A 27,056-nucleotide genomic window follows, 5' to 3' on the forward strand; every position below is an offset into this window, starting at 1 on the left:
TAATTTATTTTTAATTTGGCATCGGTGAATTAGAAATTTAGCCGTAATACTTTGGATTATACCACTGCATGATACTAGCGGTTCCATATACCCCATTTGCTCGGCCTGCGTAGGCGCGCCCCGGGGGGGCTAGGTAACCAGGGTAACCAATCTCTGCTAGGATCCCACCTCTTGGCCCGGAGCAAACAGGTTCCTCACAGAGCTGCGGAGAGACGCTGACGTCACGCCCTTCCTCCTCTCTCCCCCTCCCTTTCCTTTTTCTCCTTCCCGAAAGCCCTTGAGGCAAAGCTACTGGGCCGTCTATTTCATCCCAGTTAGCCGATTGGCCAGTTCCTCGCACCACGTGCAAGACAAGGCGCTCGCGGATTGGCTGCTGGGTGCCGGAAGGAAGGATTGAAGAGTTTGACGGCGGTAGAGGGGAGGGCAAAAGGGAGGGGGTGGGATTCTGGGAGGCGGAGTAGAAGCTGAGGGTTCTCTGCTGAGCTTGTCGTCTTCTACCTTCCATCCATCCATCCATCCATCCATCTCTCTGTCCGTCCCGGGCTGTGACGGATCCCTCTGCCTCGGCAGGGAAACACTTGATTAAGAGAGGGCACCGTCGATTGGAAGGGCGGCGGGGAATGGAAGCCGACGACCCGAGCAGGTACGTCTCAGGACTTGGCGACTGAAGGGCTACTGCCCCCCACTCTCCAGCCCATACTACCCCCCCCACACCCCTCTCCCTCTCCCTCTCCCTCCTCCTCCCCTTTGTGGGCGCATGCGTATGAGAAGAACTTTAAATGCCCCTCATCCTGGTACAAAGGCGGAGGCCGCGCGCGTGCGCAGACTCCTAGCCTTTCCCCCCTGGAACGTTGGAGTCTGGTCCCCTTCCCCCTACATACCCACCCCCGCTTTTTTTTTTTTTTTTTTTTTTTCCTTTGGCCAGTTTTTATTAAAGCACCTATTGGGTGTCAGCCTCCGTATTAGGCGCTGGAGAATGCGCAGACGAAAAATAGCTTGTGCAAGAAGCCTTCCCCAACCCCCACGCCCCGATGCCTTCCCTACTTTATTACCTGCAGTTCTCATATCTCTAATATGTGCGTGTTGTCTCCCCAGTAGACTCCAGGCTCTTTGAGGGCAGGTAGCAGTTTTGCGTTTCTTTGTGTCTCCAGCTCTTAGCACAGTGCCCGGTACGTAGTTTTTCTAAAAAATCAAATTTAAGCCTCTAAATTAAGTTAAGCGTTTATATTCAATCTAAACTTAAATTTTAAAATTTATTTTAGATTAAGCTTTTAAATTTAACTTTAGCCTTTTAAGTTCAATTTAAGTTAATCCTTAAATTTAACATAAGATTTAAATATAAGATTCTAAATAATTTAATTAAATTTTTGACATTTTAATATTTAATTTTAATAATTAATATTTAATAATAAATTAGATTAATATTTAAACTTTAATTGAAGACAGCTAGGTGGCTCAGTGGGCCTGCAGGTGGGAAGATCTGGATTCAAATATGGCCTCTGACACTAGCATTGTGACCCAGGGCAAGTCACTTAACCTTAGTCAGTGGAGAAGAAAATGGCAAACCAGTTTGCCAGGAAAATTCCATGGATTGTGTGGTCCATAGGGTCTCAAAGAGTCCGACAAGACTAAACAAGAAGAAAATGTTAAATTTGATTTAATTGTTAAATTTGTTTTAATCTTTGAAAAATGATTATTGACCCAAAATAGTCCTTGCTTACCTATCTCTGGTTGTTTCTAGATTTTTCTATAAGGAGAATGGATAATAGGTAAGCAAGGACTACTTACCTTTTTCTGGTTGTTTCTAGATTTTTATCTAATGAGAGTGGATAATAGCATCTACTTTACTAGGTGTTTGTGAGAATCTTGGGAGAAATCAAATAATGGTGGTTCCCAGGCTTTGGTGCTGCTTTAAATTTTAGTTGCTTAAGCCCTAAAAAGCTTAAAGCTATATTTAGGATTTTGGAACACCTTGAGTGAAAAGCACTTTGCAGACTTTAAAACATACAATTGATAGCCTGGTAGAGATTAGAAAGGACCTGTGATTTTATTGTTAGTGGATTAGTAAACTGCCTCCACCAAAGGCTCTTTATAGCTTAGATTTCAAGTCTTTAGGTAGTTGCCTGAGGATATTTACAATTTAACTGACACCCTTGGCACTTGCCGCCTTTGCTGTTTTGAGATTGAATTTGAAATCCACTCTCACTGGAAGCTAGAGTCTTAAGTACTTCATCTTGTGCTTGCAGATTGTTAAATTGTTGGTGGGTATACAAGTAATAGATGAGCAAATATAGGAGATCCCCGGTTTTAGTTCTTGAGTGATTTGAGTCTTGGCTGACTATCTGTGACCCCATTTAGGTTTTTCTTGGCAAAGATACTGGAGTGATTTTCCATCTGTAGTTCATTTTTACAGATGAGGAAACTGAGGTGAACAGGGTTAAATGACTTGTCCAGGGTCTCACAGCTAGTAAATAAATGAGGCTACATTTGAACTCAGGTTTTCCTGACTCTAGGCCTGGTACTTTATCCACTTAACCACCTAGCTGCCCCACTCTTGATCTAAATGTCTGCCACTATACAAAGCATTTGGGGGGGAGGGGGTAGGTGGGAGGAGGCAGTATTCAACCTCCTTCTATTATTCCATCCACTTAACCCTGGCCTCCTTTCAATTTCTTGAAACTCCAACTTTTGCTTCTTGGCATTTTCCCTGGCTGCCCCTCCTGCATTAAACACTCACTCTCCTTGCTCTGCCTCCCCAAAATGCCAGCCAGTAATTCCCACCTTCCATAGCAAGTCATTCCCAAGCCCCTTTAATTCCAGTTCCTTTCCTTTCCTCTGTAAATGATTTATCCTGTATGTGGCTTGATTTATATACATACATAAATATATGTATCTATATAAAATTTGCCTAGGGACTAGATTTTGCTTTTCTTTGTATCCCTTAGCATTTAACACTCTCCCTGGCACTTAATGGGTGCTTAGCAAATCCTTATTGACTGATCAGGAAAATACTTCCACTGGTGTCTTCAAAGCTTTTAACAAAGAAAGCAGCATTAGGACTTTGGGAACATGATGTTTTAAAAGATGGCTCACAAGATGAACCTTGAAGGGAAGGAGGGAGGGAGGGCACCCCAAGCAAAGGCCCAGCAGAGTTGGAGTGTTGGATCCAAGCTGTACTGTACAGTGGGGAGAAAGGAGTGGTGTTTGATCAGTCTGGAAAGATTGATTGGGGCCAGATTGGGAAGGGACTGAAGTGTCCTACAAAGCAGTTTGAGCTGTCAGAGGCATGGTCAGCTTTATGAATAGCCTAGGATCATTGCTTTATGACGCATTATTACAGATAGGCGACATAAAGGATATCACAAGAGAAATCTGGCTCTAGAGATGCAAGGGATCTCAGAAGTCATCCAGTCCAATCTTCTCATTATACAGTTGGATAAACCAAGGCTCAGATACTTTGACTTGTGGTAAATAACAAAGACGAAATTTGAACCTAGTGCCAGCACTGTTTCTAAGATGAGTTGCAACTCTACTCTTTAATAACTGTTTGCCCAAGACAAGACTTCTCCCTGACCCATCATTTATACCTGCCAACTCTGGTGGATTATTATGAAGAAAGGCAACAGAAATTTGAGTGTTTGTAATAGACCCAGATGTTCTGGATTGGTTGTATTGGGATTCTAGTGTTACAGCTGCTTGATAGTAATAACATTCAATGGGTTTTCTCAGACACTTTAGTTTAGAAACCATCTTCATTTTCTTCTTCAGTGCATCTCATACTCATCCTGCATGACTTTTATCTGTTCTACCATAAATCTTTTTTAAAATATAAGCTTTTAATTGATATTTTCTGTTTCTCATTTCTCCATAGCTATCTTATATTTCTTTTCTCTCCCAGAGACACATCCCATATGACAAATAGTTCAGATACACTGAAAAAGGCCAAAAATGTGTAATGTGCCTGTTTTCCTCCTACCTCCATAGAGGAATAGATTGGAGGGTACTTCTCATTTCTCTTCATATAGGTCCTGCTCAATCTTTTATTTTTGTTACATTTAGTTTTGATTTTTTGACATGTGGTCAGCTGTCAAAGTTACTGGGTAGATTGTTTTCTTGGCTCTGCTTATTTCACTCTATAGCAATTCATTAATAATCTTTCCTTGGTTCTCTGCTTACATCATACACATCATTTCTTACAGCACAGTAATCTTCCATTACATTCACCATGATTTGTTTAGCTATTCCCAAATTGATGGATATCTGCTTTGTTTGCATTTCTTAGCTTTTACAAAAAGTGCAATAAATATTTTGCAGTAAATGGGGACATTTTTCTTATGAGTGATTTCTAGGTGTTTAAACCAATTTAAGGAATTTCAAAAGGTATGGACATTTTAGTCACTTTATTTGCATAATTCCAAATTGCTTAATTCCCATAATTCCTAATTGTTAAACCATTTCACAGCTCCACCAATAACATATTAAAGTATGAGGTAAAACCTCTGTTATTTTGATGTGCATTTCTCTTATAATTAGTAATTTGGAGAATTCTTTCAGGTGGTTGTGAATACTTTGCAGTTCTTATTTTGAGAACTGTTTGGTTATATATTCTTTGACTATTTATCTATTGGGGAATGGACATTAAACTTTTTTATATTCATATAAGTTAATTGTTTTCTATCTTAGATACCAAGCTTTTATCAGAGAAATTTGACACAAAGAATTTTTCTCATTCAGCCACTTCTGAATGCATTCATGTCTGTGCAGAAGCTCTTCAGTTTCAACTAATCAAAATTATCTGTTTTATCTTTTGTCATTGCCTCTATCTCTTGTTTGGTTAAGAATACAAATCTTACCCATGACTGTGACAGATCCATAAATATTTTATAAGGTCTTCGACCATTATATGATATTTTTATTAGATCTCTAAACCTTATGTGGCTGTCAGTGCTGCTTATGGCTTGTGAAATGGTGGTCCCTCTCTCTCGTTGAATGACTGGTTCTGGCTCACCTATTGTCCTGCCCTGCATCTTTCTAAGGACATTCTGTACCCTACCTCTCTTATCTACTTGATCAGTTGGTGATATTTGGCAAGCTGCTTATGCCTACTGTTCACTTCTCCTTTGCATTTCCTATTCCCTCTCAGAGATACTATCCAATGATGTAGAAATTGTACCTAAGGAACACAGATAGGAGAAGCAGTTGGAGTAAATGAAATGGACATTGTGGAATTCTTAAGAAAACGTTTAAGATTAATTCTTATATCTGGAAGAGAAGAGAATGCCAAAGTTTGGGGGGTGGGAGCGGATCTTGGATCTTATTGCCAAAAGGTGATCTAGAGAATTTTAATAACTAGTGACCCATCTGCCTTTCAGTATTTTCCACAAAGAGAAAACCTCTTCCTGGTGGGATTTTCTACCTGGTTTTCAGCAGTCCTGAGTTTGCTGACATCTACTGAATACTGATATTCCTATTCCTTATTACAGATGATTGAAGCAGCGTGATACAGTGGGAAAAGGACTGCATTTGGAGTTATAATATCTGATTTCAAATCCCACCTCCAATATTTATTAGCTTTCTGATCATTGGCAAATTACTTAATGTCTCTGAGCCTCAGTTTTCTAATCTGTAAAATGAGAGGATTGGAGTAGGTGATCTCTAAAAGGCCTCCCAGCTTGGAAGCCTATCTAGGATCAAATAAAATAACACCATCATCTTATTGTCCGTCTTCCATTAATGCTGTACTCAGCTGCCTCATTGTGGCCTAGACATAACCCGCAGTTCTCTTGAGACTGCGCCTTTGAATTATGAGCTTTTGGGGAACCTGTGAAGTTGAAAAGAGCTTTGATTATGATCTAGTAATATACTTTGTGTTTGTAATCAAGGCCAGTCTAATTATGCCTGATGATGGCTATCACCAGGTTGGCTGTTGGTTCCTTTGCAAATATGATACATTTTACACAGAGAGATGGCTTGTCATCTGTTGGGAAAAGGAGTACTCAAGCCATTGAAATCACAGAGCTTGATAATTGTCAGAATTTAGAAAAGTACTTTAGGAAATCCAGAGTTTAGATGAGGAAGTTAAGGTTTAGAGATAGGTAGTACTAAGGAGCAGATCCAAGAACTGAATGCAGATTTTCTGAATGCAGAAATGTACTTATATGCATCTCATTTAGAACTATAAAAGTGCTGGAAAAGCTCTTGGAGCCTGGCTGTTCCAAACCTTTTTATTTCACCAACAAGACAGCAGAGATCTTCTGTTAAGTGATGTGCCACAATTAGATAGTGACAAAACTGGAACAAAACCCAGCTTTCCTTACTCCTGTCCAATTGCATTTTCTCCATACACTGACATTTACTGTTCAGGATGTTGTCATGGGAATCAAAGAATATTCAATTATATTTGGTATATTTGCTCAGCTCTTAAAATTTTAAGTCTTTAACTTAAAGTTTAAACTCTTTGAGAGTTTTTTAAAATCGGTTTTGAAAGCAAGGCTTGTAATGCTAAGAACTTAACCTATAATTTATAGAAAACTAAATTCAGGCCTTCATTTCTAGGTATGGGTTAAATCATATAGCTTTGTTAACTTAGAATTTCAGGAATTCTTTTTCTTATTGAAATTCAGTTAACAGTATTATCTGCTTATTTCCTCCAAATGAAAATTACACAGTGCTTATATTGAAGCATTTGCACTGGTATATATAAGAATATCATTTTTGATATATGTGACATAATGACTAATTGAAAAAGGAGTAATGTAACCCAAACAGTAGTCAATTAAGTTTATGACTCCTCTCATGTCAGAGAGAGAGTAGGGGAACTACTAGGACAGAAGGTTGTATTCTGTCAGATGAAGTCACTATTGTATAACACTTTATAATGTTTATTCTTTGTCACAAATTATGATTCATTCTGAAGGTGAGAATAAAATAACTGATATAAAGACAAAAAAGCCTAAATAAAATATTTAAAATAAAATAATGAATATGTTGGAAACTAACAGTAATATTTAAAACTTTTGTCTTTAAATTTTTTGAACCCAGCCTTTTTGTTTAATGTCATATAGTTAATAGAAGTTAGGATGGCGTCAGTTGAAAATAATCTTGTAGTGAATTCTTTTGCAAAAATTGATAATTTAATAACATGAATAATTACTTCTTGTTAAATCATTCTTAATGTGCCAGTAACCTGCAAGAGTAAATGGGGATATTTTGAGGGAACAATGGTAATTCCTTTCCATGGTTTTACCTTCAGTGATTATAAATACATTTTAAACAGCTCTTGTTAATAAACATCAGTTCACTGTCAGGCTCTTTCATTTTTTTTTTTTTTTTCCAGATTCAGCCTTCAAAAGTCTTAGCCACTAGAAAACTGATCCTGAAGTTTAGGTGTGCTATTGTCACCACACAGTTGAATAGCTAAGCTTAGGAGAGTTAGCAGCAATTCTTAAATGTTTCCTTTTTTTTTTTTTTTTTTTTTTTTTAAACAAGGCTTTTAATCACTTATACAGAACATATTGATATTAAAAAAATTAAATGTTTGAGTAGAGACTAAGTATTTTGTCATAACCTCTACTAGTGTCACATCACTTATCAGAACTTTTTTTCTGCTAGTATGATTAAATATTGAAATAGTTGAATGTTGCGGTTATAGATATCTTTAACATGGTATTTACTCAGATCTGTTTTGAAATATAAATGTAGCTTTCTTTGAAGGTCGGTGGCTATTGTTAACTTTTTGGGTCTTTCTAGCTGTGGGATTCTGTGATATTTCTAGACCATCTCCATATTCCTCAAGTATTCTTACTGAAACATGTAAATCGAAACATATGTAAATTCTGAAAATGAAATAGCATGCTAAGGTCTCATTTTACAACTTCATATTTAATGAAACAATTTGTAACATTATAATGAAAGCATATTCTCTTACTCTCTTTAAGATATTATTTTGAGCAATTTCAAGCATTTTACCAGTTTCCGTATTATCCAATGATGGCTACACCTCCCAGCATGGAGTTTATGAATGAACAACCAGCTCTGCCAGAAATCCCACTCCCACTCCCACTCCCAACCTTTGAACCGGAACCTATTCCAGGTAATTTTTGAAAATTAAGTAAAATTTTAATTAATCAGTCTGTTTTTAGAAAACATATAATTAATTGCTCTTTATAGCTGTCCTTCATTGTGTTTGTCTTTATAGGACATATTTTCATGACTTAGTAATATCTTTCCTTTAGACTTTACCCTTCATTCTTTTCATGCAAGTCTTTCCATATTTTTTCTAAAATCAGGTAGCCATCATTTTTTATAGCACAATAATATTCCATCATGATCATATGCCACAACTTGTTCAATCATCCAAGCATTCCTTCAATATCTAGCTCTTTGCCATCAGAGAGAGCTGCTATAGATATTTTAGAACATGTTTTTTTTGTTTGTTTGTTTTGTTTTTCCTTTTTCCCTAATCCTTGGGAAACAGACCTAATTAGTGATATTGCTGAGTCAGTCCATATAGGTTTATAACTCTTTGGGCATAATTGCAGATCGCTTTCCAAAATGGTCAAATCTGTTCACAGTTTCACTAACAATAAAATTAGTGTCTCAGTTTTTCCAAATCCCTTCCAACATTTGTTGTTTTCTCTTTCTATTATTTTATCCAATCCGAAAGATGTAAGATAATGTCGAAAAGTTGTTTTCATTTGCATTTCTCTAGTCAGTAGTGATTTAGAGTATTTGTTAATATGACTAAGTATAGTTTTAATTTTTTCATTGAAAAACTGCCTCTTCATATACCTTGATCATTTATCAATTGAGGAATGACTCATATTCTTATAAATTTGATAAAGTTATTTGAGAAACTATCCATAAAAGTTTTCTCCTAATTTTCTGTTTTCCCTCTTAATGTTGGTTATGTTGATTTTATTGTACAAACACTTTCTAATTTAATGTAATCAAAATTACCCAATTTATACCTTCCAGAATTCACTTTTAAATTGAAAAACATTTTAAATTTCATAAAAGAATCAGAGGAGGATCTACAGTGAGTTGTATGGATCTTTTATAGTACATTATGGGGAAACTTAATATAATTTTTAAAGAAAGTAGTACATGTGCCAACATATCCTAATCCAACTTTTTGGATAAATTTAAAAACAGAAATAGAAAACTTTGTATTAAAACAAAACAAAATCAGCATACACACTTGAAATTGATTTAGATATGTCTATTTTGAGTTTTTTTTTTCCCTTTTAATTTTTGGAGAGACATATTATTGTTCTTTCTTTTTGCTACTTACATTAAAAATGGAACTAGAACTCTGTTCAGTAACTACATCAGATAATACAATCCTGCTTCTAAAAGGGCAAATATATTTTAAAGAAGATGTTGATAAGCTGGAGGACGTACAGAAAATGACAAGCAGAGTGGTGGAGAGTCTTGACTTTCTGCTCAAGGAGCTGCTGGTGCTTGATGTGAAGCAGAAAGCTTGCTGCTCCCAGTGTTTGAAAAGCATTTTAAATGTGGCAGTAGTTCTAAAGAGGCAAATTTGGATCTGACATTATAAGTATAAACTTTCTGTCAATGATAGCACTTCAAAAATGGGATGGGCAGCAGGATCCTGCTCTCCTGAGACCGCTAACAAAGACAGAAATGGGGAGCCACTGCTGAAGTCTTTGGCAAAGAAGATTTTTGTAGAAGAATAAATTAAATTTGACTCATACTAGTTGTGTGACCCTGGGCAAGTTATTTAATCCTAATTGCTTCATGCTCACTTTTCCCAAAAAAGAATGAATTGAACTTGATATTCTTTTGAGAATTCAGCCTTGACTCTGATACTCACTAGCTATATAATAAAGGGTCTCTCTTAGCTTCTCTAAAGACTCCAAGTTTCTCAGCTATAAAAAAATTGATGAATTTTGATAGCTGCTAATGTCTTTTCTAATTCTAAATCTATGATCCTCTGCTTCTTTCCAAACCTGACATTATATAACGATAATAATTTAGCCCAAAACATTATATACAATTTTATTTTACATCATATGTAATTTTATATACAAGGATTTTTTTTTAAATGGTTAAGAAACAAGAGTTTTTGAAATACTTTCTTTTTCTCAATTCTTAGTGAGAGAAAACTTTTATACTTTTTTCTCTGGAAAGTAAGAGGTATCCAGTTTCATCTTCTAGAGGGGAAAAAAATTTCAGCACAATATCTCCACCCTGTGGCCTTTTAGAATATGGTAGCTATTTAACGTTACTGTATTTTTGAAATTATCTTTTCAAATGCAGTTAACTCTTGCTTGCTTTGCAGACGTATCCAATTAAGCCAAGGGAAGGAGTATTGCTATCTTTAATGGAATGGCTATAAGTATAGTAATTAAGCATTAAAACAAACAAACAAACAAAAAAAAAAAAACACTGGAAAATTAGAGTATGGTATAATGACTAGAGAGCTGGCCTCATAGTTGGAAAAATCTAAATTCAAGTCCTACTTCTGACACATATGGAAAGAGTGACCCTGAGTATACTAGTCAACTTTCTAAGACTACAAGATGGCAGAACATTTGCTGATCTGTATTGCTAGGAGGAGTTTCTACACTAAGAATATCCTATATCTATGAAATCATAGGTTTAGAACAAAAGAAATTTATCAGACATGTTATTTGTAAGTTCCTGAACTGGATATATTTTTAATTTGAACTGGATAAAAGAAGCCTAGTTTAGTATTCAATTATTTCAAGCAAAATAATCCACAGGAAGCTAACCCCAATTTAAAAAAAAAAAAAAGGTCATGACAGAATTTTAGAAATATCATTTAAAAAGCAAACTGGTAGGACTTTGCAGAGCTTGAGCTTTAGGCACTGGAAGAAAACTTTAATAAAGATCTGGATGCTGGATTTCTAGACTTAAGCAAAATGATACAGTAAAAAGAACAGTGGACTTAGAGTTAAGGAACCTGAGTCCAAAGCCCAGGTATGCAATTTATTACTGGAGTTACCACGAGCAAGTCATTTAATCCCATTGGGTGTCAATCTCCTCATATATGAAATGAGGAAATGTCTTCCAACTTGATTTATAATTTAACATATGGTTTAACTTTAGGGTGTTAGTGGGTTAAATTCACCCATAAAAGGAAGCATGCCAGATTAAATGAGAAAACAGAACCCAACAATTTGCTGCATATGAGAATGTACATAAGACATAAAGACAAAAGTACAGAATTTTTCAAAAATGGGGCTAAAACAAAATCAATTTATGTCAGGAATTGCAGTCATGATTTAAGTTAAAACAACAGTAAAAAAAGATGTGATGAATTTAGAAGAATCACATAGGATAAGATGGCATGAGATTACAAATCTATTAAAGTAATGTGATTTTAAATATTGACATGGGAAAATTCTTTCAAGTTTTCAGTAGATCCTCCGGTAATTTATTTGCCTTTTGAAGTATCACATTTCTTGGAATTATCAGGAAAGGAGATTGTGTTCTGCAGAAGTGAACTAGCCTACTAACTTAAGTTTACTTGCTTACTACTCATGACAATTAAAAAAAAAATAACTTTCTGATGGGAACTCTTTCTTTAAAGTAATTTTTTACTTTTCTATCAAGTATGTTGGATCAAATAAAATATTTTCTCGAGGATTCAGGCTTATTATTATAAACCAAGCAAATACCTATTGTTTATAGATGCTATTATGCTGCTAGGCTCTTGGGGTGGAGGTACAGAAATGAGATACTCCTAACCTTCCAGGAGCCTGTGTTTTGTTGGCCAGATACATCATGATAACGAGAAGAGAATTCAGTGTATATTCTGAGAGATTTGTAAGAAATGGGGCCCTCTGACAACTGAGAGTTGCCTCCAGATGCCGAATGTGTTCCTTGCTCAGACCACCGTTTCATGAGAGGACCAGGCCATACTAACTTTACTCCTGCCTCACTTTCCAGCCTTCTCTATCCTTGTACATAGTGGTGTAAGGTGATTGTGCTAAATCTTCAATATGTTGGCTCTTAGGACTTTTGATGGATTCCTGTTATTAGACCTCTAGCCTAAGTTACTGCTATTTTAAAGTATGTAAGGACTTAATGAAGAGCCTATATACAGTGAGCACTGAATACTGTACATCTGTGATAAAAATGTCAGTTAACTACAACCTAAATAATTCCAATGTTTCAGAAGAAAAAGGAAGAAAAAGAAGAACCAGATCTTCGGAGGCAAAAAAGTCAGAGCCGAAAAAACCCGCTGCAACCCCCAGAGCACCCAGGGCAGCCAAATCCAAGGGGAAACAAGAAAAAATTACCGACACTTTCAAAGTGAAAAGGAAAGTGGATCGTTTTAATGGGGTTTCAGAAGCTGAACTTCTGACCAAGACCCTGCCTGATATTTTGGCCTTCAACCTGGACATTGTCATTGTAAGTTAGAATCATCATAAAACTTTTCATAGCAGACTGAGTTTTGTCAATGGATTATTTGTGATTTACAGGTCTCAAGATGCTGTGGTACCTCAATGGAAAGATTCATGTCTGAGTGTCCTTTCTGGGAATTCTAAGTATCTGAGCTGCTAAAGGTTACATTGCAGGAGGCCACTCAGCTCTTAATGTCCAATTTTCCTTTTGAGAAAAAGTTTCACTACCAAAAGAATTAAAAGATAAGAGAACAGAACACAACTATTGACCAAAGTGATCCAAGCAGTTCCCTTTCAGCCTCATTCCCCTTCTGATTTTACTTTCTCACCCTGCTCTACCACCTTTTGACCACATTTCCTAGTATATTCCTGATGTCTCACTAATTACCTTTTAGAGTAAGTTGATTAAAATGTAACAGCACAAGTGGGATAGGCATTGAGCAGCAAAGTAAGGGCTGCTCATTGAACCAGGAGCTGATGTTAAATATGGCCCCATTTCTTCATTTTCTTCCTATCATTTGATTTTGGGATTTGTCAGGGCATTTGTGTTGGGATTTTGTAAACATTTAGAAAATATGTTATGAAATATGATACGCTGGTGGAAAGTAATTTTTTTTCAATAGTACTTTGTGGTCAACAAAACCTTTTCCTCTCAAGAAGCCACTTTTTAAAAAATTTATTTATTTATTTTTTTTTTTTTGGTGTTTTTTTTTTTTTTTTTTCTATTTTACAGACAAGAACTTGAACAGGACTTGAAGTGGGGTCTTCTAATGCCACATCCAGTGCTCTTTCCCAACAAAAGATGCTGTATTCTATCAGGGTTAAGGGACTTGTCTAGGATCACACACAGCTAGTTGCCTGAGGTTAGATTTGAACTCAGGTCCTCCTGATTCCAGATCCAGTGCTCTATCCACGGTTTCACCTCTGAATTCTTTTCTGATCATCATTCCTTTGAACTTTTCTGTGCCACATCGTACAGACATTTGTGTCTTTTATGCATTTTGATTTAAATACCTTGAATTTTTTTTTAAAGGTCACCAGGGATTAGCCTTTAACTCGGAGTTTCAGACAGTTGTCCCACAACACTCATAGTGTACTCTTACCAGATTAAAATAATAATTGGGAAATATTTAACAAAATAGAGATATAATAGATAATATTACGTTTTAAAACTAAGACATTATGCAGCCCATATACTTTCTTACATTTGACTCCCATTTCTATTTGCATTTGACCTCACGTTTAGCTAAAATTGACTCAAAAAATAATTTAGGACAATTTTTTTTCTAAAATGAAATTAAGATTAGGAAATTATTTAAAAGCATATATTGTTAATCATATTTACTTAAATTTGTCTTTTAGTTAAATAATTGTACAAATGAAGAATGAGGAATCGATTGTTATTCTACCTATCCCACCCAAATCACATCTTGGTATCTCTTAAAATTTTGAATTATCTTGCTTTTCTAGATTGGCATAAACCCAGGACTAATGGCAGCTTACAAAGGGCATCATTACCCAGGACCTGGAAACCATTTTTGTGAGTTGTTTTCTTAGTTTATCGTTATTGTTGATTAACTTTTTAGTTAGGTGATTTTTTTTCCTTGTCTCAGACTGGCATGGTGTAGACACAGGTTTATAAGAGTGTAGCGGGCCAGTTTTGCCAGACTAGAAAGAATAGTTCTCTGAGGAATTGTGTCTGCTATGCCAGAGCAGCTGGATTAATATAAAGGGACTCATCACTAACGGAAAGGAGGGAAGGGAGCCATCACTAGGCAATAGCCTGAGAAGGGGGGACTTTGATAAGCCATAAAATTAGTAAAAATACCAACTAACCTCTCCCTCTGTTTCTAGAGCAAAAATAGTGAGTAGTGAAGGTAGGGCAATGGGCGCTAAAGCCAGAGGGCCTGGGAATGTCTACTAGATAATTCTGCTGGATATTTAGGCTTAATGTGTTATTTCTGTCAATAACCAGAGAGTTAATTATAGGACAGAGGTGCTAACCCATATTCATATTGACATTCTTACTGTGAGTCAAAACCCAATACATGACTGAGTTGTGTGGCTCATAGTTATTTCCTAGAGGCAGATGTAGGCCGGGGTCAAAATGGCAGCCTAGCAGGAAGAAGTACAGCCAAGTTCCTCTATCAAAATTCTTCCACAGAGATCTTGGACTTGCCATTTCATAGAGTTAGGGGGCTCCCCATGTGAAAACTTCCTCCATTGATTCTTGTCTGCAGCCCAGAGCCTTCTGGAGTACACACATCATCACCTACTTCTTAGGTGTTAAAGGCAGGACTTAAACCTCGAGACCTGTGACACCCTACCTCTAAAGTAATAAAATTACAGTTCACATCCAAGAAATAAGCACGGATCCCATGTGATCTGACTTGCCTCTATTTCTGTGTATTTGGAGGGGACATGCTGGTATCATCTGTTAGCATGAAGGCAAACTAATAGTCAGATGGATTAGGCCATCACATTTCCAAACATAATTATTTAATGCTGAAGTAGTTAGAAAAGCCCTCATGATGTTCCAGTCAGAAGTGCCCTTACAAGGACCAGACTCAGTTTGCACTGTGGTTACAGGGCCTTACAAGTGTTAGTTCTGTAATATCTTCTAAGAAATATGAAGCCACAAAGGAGAAATGCACTGGTGTCTATCTCCTCACCCAGCAGACTAAATATACAGATATATACTTGAGGCACTGCATTCTAAGATGTCATCCTAAAAACCTCATGTGTGAAGAATTCTGATCATCTTAGATTCATAAAGACCTGGAATATAAAGGAACCTTAACAGCCTTCTAGTCTAGTTTTCAGTTATACATAACAGACTTTTTTTGTCAGAACTTTAGGGTTACAGGTTGATTGAATGAGTGATAAATAGCATTTATTCAGTGTTTGCTGTGAGTAAAACACTACCCTCTGGATTGGGGACACAAATAAAGCCAGGTAGTCCCTGCTTGTCAGGATCTCTCTTTATAAATGGGGAGACAGATGGAAGGTTTCAGCTGCAAGTCCTATACTCCTTAGGAGAAATAGATAGACCTCTTCTCTAATATCTTTTCCCCTGATTCTATGATATCCATAGCTCATGTAGAACCCAGGACTTTGGTGGTGAGAATTTCCTTTTCTCTCTCTGCTGTGGCTGTGACCGGCTGTTACTGTAGCCCCAGGAGAAGGAGTCCTCAGACTGCATCTTCACAGGATGGTTCAGGACTGAGGGCACTGGGCTGGAAGTCTTGATATTCCCAAGGCTACTGGGGTCAGGGTCCTCTGGATTATCACCATCAAGGTCTGAAAGGTCAAGGTGATGCTGGTGATGGCTCAATCTGCCCAGCACTTGTTGCCTCAGCTAGTTTGCCTATTCTCTGAGTAGCAGGCAGTTAATGAAAAAAGACTGCTCTTATTGCCCCGTAAAAATCTGCTGGTAGTATTCTACTTATGAATGAGAAGAGGTTTAATGATGTTTTTGTTTTTGTTTTCTTCCTATATCTTCTAAAGAATGGAATGTGGAAGGGAGAATATAAATTCTCCTTATACCAGAAAACCTTTCATCTTGAAGTTAAAAATCACACCTTATTTTTTCCCCCCACTCTTTTGTAATAGGGAAGTGTCTCTTTATGTCTGGGCTGAGTGAGACCCAGTTAAATCATATGGATGATCATACTTTGCCAGGAAAGTATGGTATTGGCTTTACAAATATGGTGGAGAGGACTACTCCGGGCAGCAAGGATCTTTCAAGGTAGGGTAGTAGGTAGTCTACAACAATGATTTTTATGCTGTAAAATAACCTGGTAGGTTGTAATTATCTTCTTCTTGTCCTCCACTTTCCATATTGCTTATGTTATCTGTATTGTTTTTGTTTGTTTTAATAATAATAGCTTTATAATTTTCCAAATAGATGCAAAGATAATTTTCAATATTTGCTCTCAAAACCTTGTGTTCCAAATTTTTCTCCTTTCTTTCTCCCCACATCCTTCCCTTAGTAATCCAATGTAGTTTAAACATGTGCAATTCTTCTTAACATATTTCCATATTTATCATGCTGCACAAGAAAAATCAGATCAGAAAGAAAGAAAAAACAAGCAAGCAAACAACAGTAACAAAAAGGTGAAAATACTATGTTGTGATCCACATTCAATCCCCATAATTCTCTTTCTGGATACAAATGGTTCTCTCCATCACAAGTCTATTGGAAGTAGCCTGAATCACGACATTGTTGAAAAGAGCCAAGTTCATCAGTTGATCAATTATCTATATTGTTTTAAAATTAAAATGTTGTTACTAGTTGTTTTTGTTGTTGTTGTTATAAAGATTGACTAAGATAACATTACTGTATTATATCGTCATCTCTTGATGGCTTTGTTATTCCTTTTTAGTAAAGAGTTTCGAGAAGGAGGCCGTATTTTGGTGCAGAAATTACAGAAATACCAACCTCGGATAGCGGTTTTCAATGGAAAATGTAAGATTTTTCTATGCACTTGAGCTAACCTTCTGCTGATGTTGTTTCTACAGTTCTGCATGTCAGTATGCTTTGTTTCATTTCAGGTATTTATGAGATTTTCAGCAAGGAAGTTTTTGGAGTAAAAGTTAAGAAGTTGGAATTTGGACTTCAGCCTCATAAGGTTCCTGATACAGAAACTGTAAGTTCCCTAAACTGTATTTGTTCGCAAATTAATTATGCATGGAAATGAAAGATTTTTGGTCAGGTTAGCCTTTGTCTTTCCTCTAATTCATGATGATGAGAAGAAAAATAGCATATTAGTCCAAATAAAGACTACCCTTTTAAAATGTGATCTCTTTGAAAGGAAAAAATAGATATATTGTAATAACACTAAAAAAAATCACGTATTTTATATAATCTGTATTTTAAGGAAGAACTAGTTTGACTGATAATTGATTAAATATGGTACATGTGATTATTTTGCTGAATAGTTTATTTGACCTAAGTCTTGAACTAAATCTATAAGTGTAGACATATGCTTGATAGTCAGAAAGGTTGAAACATATTTGTCAACTTTAAGCATATTATCTTGACAAAGTAGTCTAAAAAAATAGAGTAAAATTATTTTGATAGTAGAAATATATTTTTTCAAATGAAGGGGACATTTTAATAGTAGTTTCAAATAGTTCTGTTTTCCAAATCCATTTATTCTGCAAATTTTTATCAGGTATATACCCTGCAGTGCTGGAAATATTTGTTGTTCAGTCGTTTTTACTTGTATTCGATTCTCTGTGACCCCACTTGGGGATTTCTGGCAAAGATACTGGTGTAGTTTGCCATTTCCTTCTCCAGCTCATTTCACAGATGAGGAAACTGAGATAAACAGGGTACCCAAGAGTACACAGCTGGTAATTGTCTGAGGCCAGATTTAAATCAGGATGATGAGTCATCTTGATTTCAGGCTCAGCACTCTGCACTGTGGTAACACCTAGCTGCCCCAAGGGAAGATAGAAATACAAATAAAACCTGCTCCTTGTTTGACTATAGAAATTTAGGACTTCTCAGATCAAATAAATACATAATTATATGCCTACCCTTAGTAAGTGATTTCATTAATAATGGATTCATTTTTATAGCTGTTAGATAAGTTTTGTGATCTATTTGCAGAGAAATGCCTAATTTACGTTATTTCTTTTAACAGTTTCACTCCCAGCTACCTTTTCATTGGGTGTGTATACATGCATCTCACACACACACACACACACACACACACACACACACACACACCTCTCTCCTTGAGGACCAAGGTGTTTGCCTTTTTTATCTGTAACTCTTCCACATAGTAGGAGCTTAATAAGTGCTTGCTTGATCTGACTTGGCTTTATGGCAAGCACCCCTGCTAGGAGCCAGGAGCCCTGGCTTCTGGAATCTTTTCCCTCCAGCCTGGTTCAGGGGGCAGATCCTTGGTCACTCTAGGCCTTGAATATTGGGATTGTGAGGGTCTGAGGCCGGGGCCAGTCCTGTTCCAGGTCCTTCTCACTCTAAACATTTCCTTGTCTCCTATTATAGCTCTGCTATGTCATGCCGTCCTCCAGTGCGAGATGTGCTCAGTTCCCACGGGCACAAGATAAAGTTCATTATTATATCAAACTGAGAGACTTGAGAGACCAGCTGAAAGGCATCGTACCTAACACAGATGTACAGGAGGTGCAGTATTCGTTTGATCTTCAGCTTGCCCAAGGTACGTGGTGGCCTTATACACGGAGGCAGCCGTCATGCCAGCTCATGCCTATTTCTGTTAGACGGGAAGGTTTTGTCTTTCTGTTGCCCTCACCTTCCTCCTCCCAGGCCTTCAGATCTTTCGGATGTTCCTAAAGCAGAGGGTCATTACCCCTTTGCCTTTTGGGGTCATTGCTATCTCATGAAGCCTAAGGATGTCACCCTTAAAACAGTGGTTCAGAGTTTTTTTAAATGCATAAAATAGAATATATAGGGATACAAAATAAACCAATTGTAGCAAAACATTATTATTAAAAGATTTTAAAAACATTCAGATTCTAGGTTAAGAATCACTATCCTAGAGAGGTTGTTGTTGATTTTTGTTTTTTTAATGTAGTCGGAGGGATGGGGTTGGGATGAAGAAATGCTATAAGAAATGTTATAATGTGTTTTTAAAATTACATATAAAATATCCAGACCTCTTTGAAGTTATTTTTTTGCCTGTGCTTATAAAGTACCACGTTTGGAATCTGCCCCCAAATAACCATTATAGGCAAAGATGTTTGAAGTTTTCACAAATGTTCTGTGGTTATTTACAAAGATGATTTACTGATTAACCATTTTAACGTCTAACTTGCACCAGTAACCATTTTCAAAATAATGCTGAGAGGGAGTTTTAATTTGTTTTTCTTCTTACAGAGGATGCCAAGAAGATGGCTGTTAAGGAAGAAAAGTATGATCCAGGTTACGAGGCAGCGTATGGAGGTGCTTACTGTGAAAAGGCATGTGATGTCGATCCGCCGTGTGCCTTCTCTTTGGATGGAACAGGTAATGAGGCTTCCCCTCCCTGCACATGTGTGCACACCCAATGAAAAGGTAGCTGGGGAGTGAAACTGTTAAAAGAAACAACAAAAAAAAAGAAACAACAAAGTCCTGTTGTTTCCCCGGCTATGATGACATCATCATGTTTACAGTTTTGAGGAGGCAATGGGGCACAGTGCAGAAAATACAGAACTTGGGACCAGGAATCCCTAGTGTGCCTATACATCCAGCACTGAGTAGCTCTGTGACCCTGGCAGTCTCTGCCTCTGTATGTGTGTCTCCCTCTGTGTCTCAGGCAGACTCTTAAATGGGCTGCAGAATTTGTTCTCCAGGAGTCTTCTTACCCTCTCTTGTACAAATGGCAGTTCTCTTGTGTTACTGTAAGTGATTGGGTTAGCAATGGCAGACGGACTCATTAATTTAATGTGTAATTGGGTGGGGGGGGGAAGATTTCTTCTCAATTACTGGAATGTAGTATGAGATTTTAATGGTTTCCTACCCTGAAGAATTTTTTAAATGATTCTATTTTCAAAGATTTAAAAATGCAATTCCAGCTTATAACAGCAACTCTGGTAAATCCTGTTCCCAGAAAACTCTTGGCTGTTTTACCCATTCTCCTTTAAAGACCTTCAGTTTTATCGCTTCAGTCTTTTAGAAAATAAACTAACACTATTTTTTTTTTCCCTGTCTAGGAACAAATAGTCTAGCCTTATGTGGAGAACCAACTTTTGGGGACATTGCAAATGATCAGTGGCTGACGCAGTCATTCACAGACCAGATTCTGCCTTCCTTCAGTCCCTTCGGGACCCTAGAGCAAGAAGGCGGCTGTGTGTGAAGATGGCCTCTCGGAGCTCTTGCTACATCCTGCAGTTTTAATGCAGCTGCCTAGAAGGGTGCTTCAGTTCACCAACTGAAGCATTTTAGTAGAACTTTGCTTCTGTCATTATTTTCTGATAGTCCATTTGTGTGGTAGAATTAACTTTATGAACTAGATAGTTTGAAAACAAACGTAGATCCTTTTGTATGTGAGTTTTTATATTTAACGTGTTATTGTTTACAGTTTTTGACAAACTGTAGTCTCATTTTTGAAGAAATTATTTCTTTTGGGAGTTGCTTGTAGTGTGTGCTTTTTTTTTTTTTAAATAGCCTGTATATTTATACTTCTTTCTTAAATCTGCATATGGCAAGAAATTCCAGAGTCCTTCTTATGCCTGAAAAGCACATCATGTGCATGATTGTCACGGGTACAGACATAAATGTGTCATAATTCACATGTGAACATGAGATTCCTCACCTGATGTCCGTGGAGCACGTGCTTTGGGATTTGGGGGTTTTCCGGTTGTGCTGATGGGGAAATCTTAAATCATTTCTTTCCTCAAAGTGACCCCTTCCCTACGCGGCCAGCGGTTGGCATTTCTTGGTGAAGAAGTCTCTTGGCTCCAGGCCGCAGGTCGGAGCCCCCCAGCTTCCCTCCACAGAAGGCCAGCCGCTGGCCACCCCCTCAGAGCCGGCGCGCACAGTCAGCCCGGGGAATGCAGGTAGGCCATGGGAAATCATGTTCTCAATGGTTCGTTTGTCACTTGGCAGATTTTTTACTTGTGTGGAAGAGCAGAGATACGTAGTTGGGAGGCAATGACCTTTCTGTCTAGGTGCCTGCCTCTGCTCTCCATGTTGTGAATGATGGAGTGATGTGTTACTCAAAACACTGTTTTGAGGAGGTCCATATAGGTGCTTTTCATACTTGAAACGTGCATAAAATGTGGTGTCTAATAGAATATGATTTCCCCTGCTGGTCCTATCTAATAAGCCAGTACTTTTCATTCCCTTTCTCCACCATAATTCCTTTCTTTGGCAAGAAAGTCTATTGGTTAGGGTCCACGAAAAGGATATTTTGATGCTTTATCTTGTGATTTCCTAGTATATAGTGTCCATGTTGCTCCATATGATCCATAATTATTTCATCATGTTATATCCATTCATCAGTGCCATTTTTATTAAATTCTGACCTGGTCAGAATACTGAAATCATGGAAAGTCCGAACTGGAAGAGAGACCTTGGAGAGGTCTGCTAGTTCAGCTCCCTAATTTTCTTGTGGGGAAACTGAGACCCATTGAGTTAAAGTGTTAATGGCAAAAGTAGGACAAGATCCTCGTGCCCTTACCCCCAATCCAGTGCTCTTACACACCACGCTTTTATATTCAGATAGTCTGTGGCTTTTTAAATATGAAATATTTATGATGGTTTATAGTTGTTGTTTTCAGGGAGTCATGTGGCTTAACCCTCTCTTTGTAATAGCTGTTTAAAAATCTATCTTTGTGAAAAATCCTGTTGCTTTTATTCTTGCTGTGGGCTGTGGTGGAAACTTTCTCCCTTTCCCCTTAAACTGTGTGAAAAATCTTTGTTCTTTGTTATTTAAAATGATGTACTGTATTACCGTTTACATGGATATTTTCTTGCAGGTGCTCACAAGTGCCTTGCATCAGGGATTAGTAGGAATCAATTATATTTTCACAAGAATTATGTAAAGCATGTGATTAGGTACCACTATAGTATGTAACTATTGTAACTTTACAATAGTTTTGTATTTAATTTAAAGGGGAGGGAAATACAGTCTTTGGATTTTGTCATACACCTGCTAGAGAAGTGAGTATTGGAAATATCAAACCACGTGATACAGCATTTTCATGGAAAACGGGAAAACAGTAGTGGTTGTTAAATTGTCTTATCTGTCATGGTCTGAAACTTTTCCATTAAATAGTAATGGAAAAGATTTTAAATTCTTTTGAAAGTATGCCAATTTTGACAATAAAAATATAGGTGTTCCATATCTTTGTTATTTTCCTGTTGTGTGGGATTTTAACATTTTATTCCCTTTGTTGTATCTTCGGTTTTAGTCAGAAACTCTCTAATTAAAAATATATTAAATGGTACTTTACCGTTCCCTTCTCTTATTGTCCTTTCCTCCCGCCATTGAGAAAGTACAGAAACCATTAAATATTTTAAGCACAATAATTATTTGGAAGACTAGAGACTCATAAATTACAAAGAAAAAAAGCCTCATCTTTGGTGTGAAGAAATCTTTAATTTGCGAATTTTACTCATCTTTGAAGATGTTTGGAAGTCAGGCTAGGCAACTGAATGCTAATATTCCAATGGATCCATTTCTTTCCAACCAAGCACTTACACAATCTTGATTTTTCCCTAAGGGAGTACTATGGAGGGGAAAAAAAAGTAAATCCATTTCTGCTTCCCATAGTACAAGTCTCAGAGGCCTTCTTTGTCAAATGAAGGTGAATTACGACTCAAATGTGTTGAAAAACAGCTCATAAAAATTCACTTATTGTGAGTTGCAAGTTTGTGCAGCAAGAGTGAAGATGCTGTGCAAGTCCTGGTATCAGCTACCTCCACGATTAAGTTTGAATTTTCCAGAAGGATCAGGGATGAACCAGCTTTCCCAGAGGTCGGGGTGAACACTAGGGAAGTCCCAAGGTTTGTGCCTTCCATTCCAGTGAAGTAATTTAGCCTCCTGGAGAAAGTGCTCCGAATATCTGGCCTCTGCACTCCAGCCTTCCGGGTTTGGTATTGGTAAGAAAGGAAAAGAAGCATCTCGTTAGCAAGTACTTTAAAATGCAAACTAGCTGTCAGTCAATTTGGGAGGGAGGGAGGGAAAATAGGGAATGGAGAGACTGCTTAGGCATTAATTCGATACTGGGAGAGTAAAGGAAACTGGGAGTTTGAGTTGTACCAAAGATTTGCTTCTGATCTGCTGTGAGAGGAGGAGGATGGCCCCAGAGCCCTAGATTTGTGCCTGGAAAGCCCCTTGAAGACCACCTAGTTGAGCCCCCTCAATTTGCAGGAAAAGAAACAGGTTCTGGAGGTAAGTATTGTAACACCACCCGCATAGGTAGCAGCCATCAGGGTGACAATAACATTTTTTACTTTATATGTCATCTCCTTTAATGCTCACAACAACTCTGGGAGGGAGGTGCTGTTAAAATCCCCATTTTACAGATAAGGAAACTGAGGCAAGTAGGTACGGTGACTTCTGATGGGTCACACAGCTCAGGAGGGTCTGAGTCAGACTTCAAACTTGGGTCTTCCCCAAACTCCTGAGCCACCCAGATGCCTCTAATCCTGTATTGGAGGTTGGATTATAATTTACAGAGACCTGTGTGCAAGAATATAGGTATGTTTGTGTGTATGTGTGTTATATTTATCTGCTTTTAAAGTGACACTATGTGTGTGTGTGATATATCTGTGCACATGCCGTTAATGTAAATCTATACTACATATGTGTATATATGTGTATTATATTTCTAGGTACATGCCATGTAATGTGAGTGTGTGTTCATGCACATGTGCATGTACCAAGGTCACAAAAATTTCTCAGGCAAAATGGAGTCCCAAGTAGAAAAAGTTTGGGAAGCCCTGCCCTGTACCAGTCTACTTCCTACTTCCAGTGTTCAAACAAAAAATAGACATGACTTGATAAATGCTCTATGATTTTTTTTCAGCAGGTACTTTTTATTCTGATATATGATGACAGCTATAGAATCCTACTTTCTCCCAAACATCATTTGCCATTAAAATTAGGAGATTTTGCCAGGTCAAAAATGCACGCAGTCCTTTCACAACCTCGTGCCTACAACTGTCAGGGCCCGACTAATGCTCCTAGGTGTGTTGGTCTGGATGGTTTTAGGGGTCCCCTCCATCCTGTTCCACTGAGGACTTGTCCTTCCCCTCAGTGGTATCAAATCCTGCTTACCCAGGTGCCTGATGTGCCACATTGGATTGATGTGGGAATGCTTCCCATAAAACACAATGAGCATTGGAGAGGTGGCCACTCCTCCGCCCAGGGAACTGCTGTAGAGGTTCTCTCTAGGAGAAAAAAGAACCGTTGCATGAAATCTGGGAACTTGTTTAACCCAAACAAAACAAATTTGTCGTTCCAAAGCACATGGAAAACCTGGTTTTTAATTCAAACTGTTAAAGGCTTCATGAGGCAACTGTCATATTAAAAGATCTGACAATCAAATAAACATTTTTCTAATGAATATTCCCAAATTTACAGTATTTCTCAAACTTTTCTCTTTTGTATGTCTAAATCACAAATCCTCAGTCTCGATATTGTAACCCATGCGTGCTTGCCTCTCCTATGTAATGGATTAATGTCCTCCCATGAATCTGCCACCCAGTGTAATGGAGGACACCTCATTTTCTCTTTTTATATCACTGACTTTTGAGGGGAGCATTTGGACTCTCCACCTGTCATTCTTGTCTTTAAAAAAAAAAAACCAAAAAACAGGTTCAAATAGGACAATCTTAACATGGAATTAAGGGCAGAGACTGGCCCTGTGATATAGCTACAACCTAAATATCGGGACTTGAATCCACATCTTTCTGGTCCTGAGGTGAGCTTTCTAGCCATTACTTTCAGTACTCTTTTTTTTTTTTTTTAATGTATTTATTTAAAACTTAAATACAAAGTATAAAAAAATAGAAAAAAAAAAAAAAACCATGTTCATGTGCAAAGTACAACATAAGAGAGGATTCAAAATATGTAATAATAAATTTCCAGTCCAAGAAAGCATATATAATAATAGAACACATTATGTTCAGAATTGTCCATCTTTGTTTTCTTGTAGGTTTTCTTGTTCTCTACTGGGTACTTTTTACTTTATTCATTTTTTTTCCCCTTTTCTCCCCCACCTCTCTTAAGCAAGCTGCAGCGAAGCACAGATATATTTGTGTGCGTGTGCATTTGTATTTGTATATTTACTTCAGTTCTTTACCCAACTCAATAGATGCAGAAAATGTTCAGGAAAAATAATAACCCCTTATTACATCATATGAAAATTATCTAATAAATGGATAGAGAACTGAGTAATATTGCACTCTGGGATGAAAGGGCCTCATACGTACGCCACGTTTCTTTGCATCCACTTCTCTAGTTGCTTGGTGATACGCTGGTGCTTCCATTCGGTCATGTTGGCAACAATCACACCAGGATTAAAAGAGCAGGTCCCGGGGCTGATGCCCAGGTCTTTGATCGCCTTCTTTCGGTAGTCCAGAAATCCCATGTATGTATTCTACAGAGAAATGTGCATTTTGCTTAATGAGAGAGACTGAGCAGATTATTTCTGGAAAATGATCAGCCCTGTGAAGTTATTTTTTTATTAAAGCTTTTTATTTTAAAAATATATGCATGGAAAATTTTCAACATTCACCTTTGCAAAATCTTATGTTTCAAATTTTTCTCCCTCCCCTCTACTACCTTCTTCCCTAGATGGCAAGTAATCCAAAATATGTTAAGCATGTGCAGTTCTTCTATACACATTTCCACAATTATCCTGCTGCACAAGAAAAACCAGATCAAAAAGGAAAAATAAATGGAAAAGAAAACAATATGCAAGCAAATAACAACAAAAATAGTGAAAATATTATGCTGTGATCCACACTCAGTTCCCACAGCTCTCTTTCTTGGTACAGGTGGCTCTTTTCATCACAAAATCATTGGAGTCCCTTGAAGTTATAATGAGTCCTAAGGCATCACCCCTTATGACCCCATAATTTACCCTCACCCATGTGGATCCCTGATCCAAGACCAGTATTCTACCCCCATATTAGGCAATGTCTTTCAAAATGTTCCAAACATAAATAATTAGTAGCAAAAAATCTGTAGGTTAGATTCCATCCTTAAAAGAGATGTAAGTTAAATTCAGTATTTTTATTCTTATAGAAACATAATGATGTTTGTTGTAGTTTATCTTTCCAGTTGGAAGGGACCTTGGAGATAATCCTATTGTCCATCCTTTTCATTATACACATAAGGAAATTGGAGGTTTGGCTTGGGGGGAACATGGTCACTGTCTTCAAGTACTGGAAGACTGCCATTTGGAAGAAAGATTCGATTTATTCTACTTGGCCCTGGAATTTGAAGCAAGGACCAATATATGGAAGCCGCAAGGAGATAGATTGCATCCCAGTTTAAGGAATAACTTCCTAAAGGCCGAGAGGGTTCCAAAAAGAAAGACTCCCCTGGGAAATAGAGAACTCTCCCTCACTTCAAGTTTCTGAGCAAAGACTGGAAGACCACAGTTAGGCCTGGTATTTACAAGATTTTTGGAAAGACAAAATTCTGTTATAAAGGGGATGCTTTTTGAGGTTTGGCTTGGACTAGACATGAGGCTGGCATAGGATGTCCCTTCCAACTCTTTCCTTCATAGTTTAAAAACACTTTCTGAATTTGAAACTCATAATTTGGGGGAAAATGTTAAAATTGGTTTATATGTAACTGGAGCAAAAATAAAATATTAAGTTTAAAAAATAAACACTTTAACAATCTGATGAAGTAAATAGTATAAGTAGCGTATCCCCATTTTATGTTATTTTTTATTTTTTGGTGAGGCAATTGGGGTAAACTGACTTATCCTTGAACTCAGGTCTTCCTGACTCCAGGGTACTGTATCAACTGCACCATCTAGCTACCCCATCCCCCCTTTTAAAGATGAAGAAATAAAGGTTTACAAAGGATGTGACTTCGGAAGTCCTATAGCTAATAAATGTCCAATCTGGGGCTCTCACTCAGATCTTCTCAATCCAATATGGGCCATTTTCCAGCACATTATGTCACCTCCTCTATTTGAGTAGGGATTAAACTAGATCGTCGT

General features: G+C 37.4%; 2 protein-coding genes across 6 annotated transcripts in view; one reads left to right on the forward strand and one right to left on the reverse strand.

Moving 5' to 3' along the window:
- Positions 1-53: 53 nt before the first annotated feature.
- TDG (thymine DNA glycosylase) lies at positions 54-22,316 on the forward strand. 4 transcript variants are annotated; one of them, XM_051961251.1, is made up of 11 exons: positions 369-643; positions 1,096-1,169; positions 7,938-8,092; positions 12,167-12,402; positions 13,866-13,935; positions 16,008-16,143; positions 16,781-16,863; positions 16,950-17,044; positions 18,415-18,586; positions 19,264-19,392; positions 20,079-22,316. In XM_051961251.1, exons 3-11 carry the CDS (start codon positions 7,987-7,989, stop codon positions 20,219-20,221), a joined length of 1,170 nt encoding a protein of 389 aa, XP_051817211.1. In that variant the 5' UTR covers positions 369-643; positions 1,096-1,169; positions 7,938-7,986; the 3' UTR covers positions 20,222-22,316. The 4 variants fall into 4 exon arrangements, with proteins under 4 accessions (XP_051817210.1, XP_051817211.1, XP_051817212.1 ...); XM_051961252.1 differs by having other exon boundaries at positions 1,099-1,169; XM_051961250.1 differs by lacking the exon at positions 1,096-1,169 and having other exon boundaries at positions 54-643; positions 12,170-12,402.
- A 132-nt stretch (positions 22,317-22,448) lies between these two features.
- The window catches only part of GLT8D2 (glycosyltransferase 8 domain containing 2), a 41,085-nt gene continuing 36,477 nt past the window's right edge, over positions 22,449-27,056 (reverse strand). For both annotated transcript variants that reach the window (XM_051961254.1, XM_051961253.1), the window contains exons 8-10: positions 25,309-25,475; positions 24,152-24,264; positions 22,449-22,953 (exon numbers count right to left, since the gene is read on the reverse strand). In XM_051961254.1, coding sequence (XP_051817214.1) covers positions 22,781-22,953; positions 24,152-24,264; positions 25,309-25,475 — 453 coding nt within the window. In that variant the 3' untranslated portion in view covers positions 22,449-22,780. The remainder of the gene's footprint in view (positions 22,954-24,151; positions 24,265-25,308; positions 25,476-27,056) is intronic.

This window comes from Antechinus flavipes, chromosome 5 (genome assembly GCF_016432865.1).
Source record: "Antechinus flavipes isolate AdamAnt ecotype Samford, QLD, Australia chromosome 5, AdamAnt_v2, whole genome shotgun sequence".
Classification (NCBI taxonomy): Eukaryota; Metazoa; Chordata; class Mammalia; order Dasyuromorphia; family Dasyuridae; genus Antechinus; species Antechinus flavipes.

Bases quoted from the DNA above. Each gene is read 5' to 3' on its own strand.
- TDG (XM_051961249.1), top strand. From the start codon at position 621: ATGGAAGCCGACGACCCGAGCAG. The intron at 16,144-16,780 runs GTAGGGTAGTAG...ATTCCTTTTTAG, and splicing joins GGCAGCAAGGATCTTTCAAG to TAAAGAGTTTCGAGAAGGAG. The intron at 16,864-16,949 runs GTAAGATTTTTC...GTTTCATTTCAG, and splicing joins AGCGGTTTTCAATGGAAAAT to GTATTTATGAGATTTTCAGC.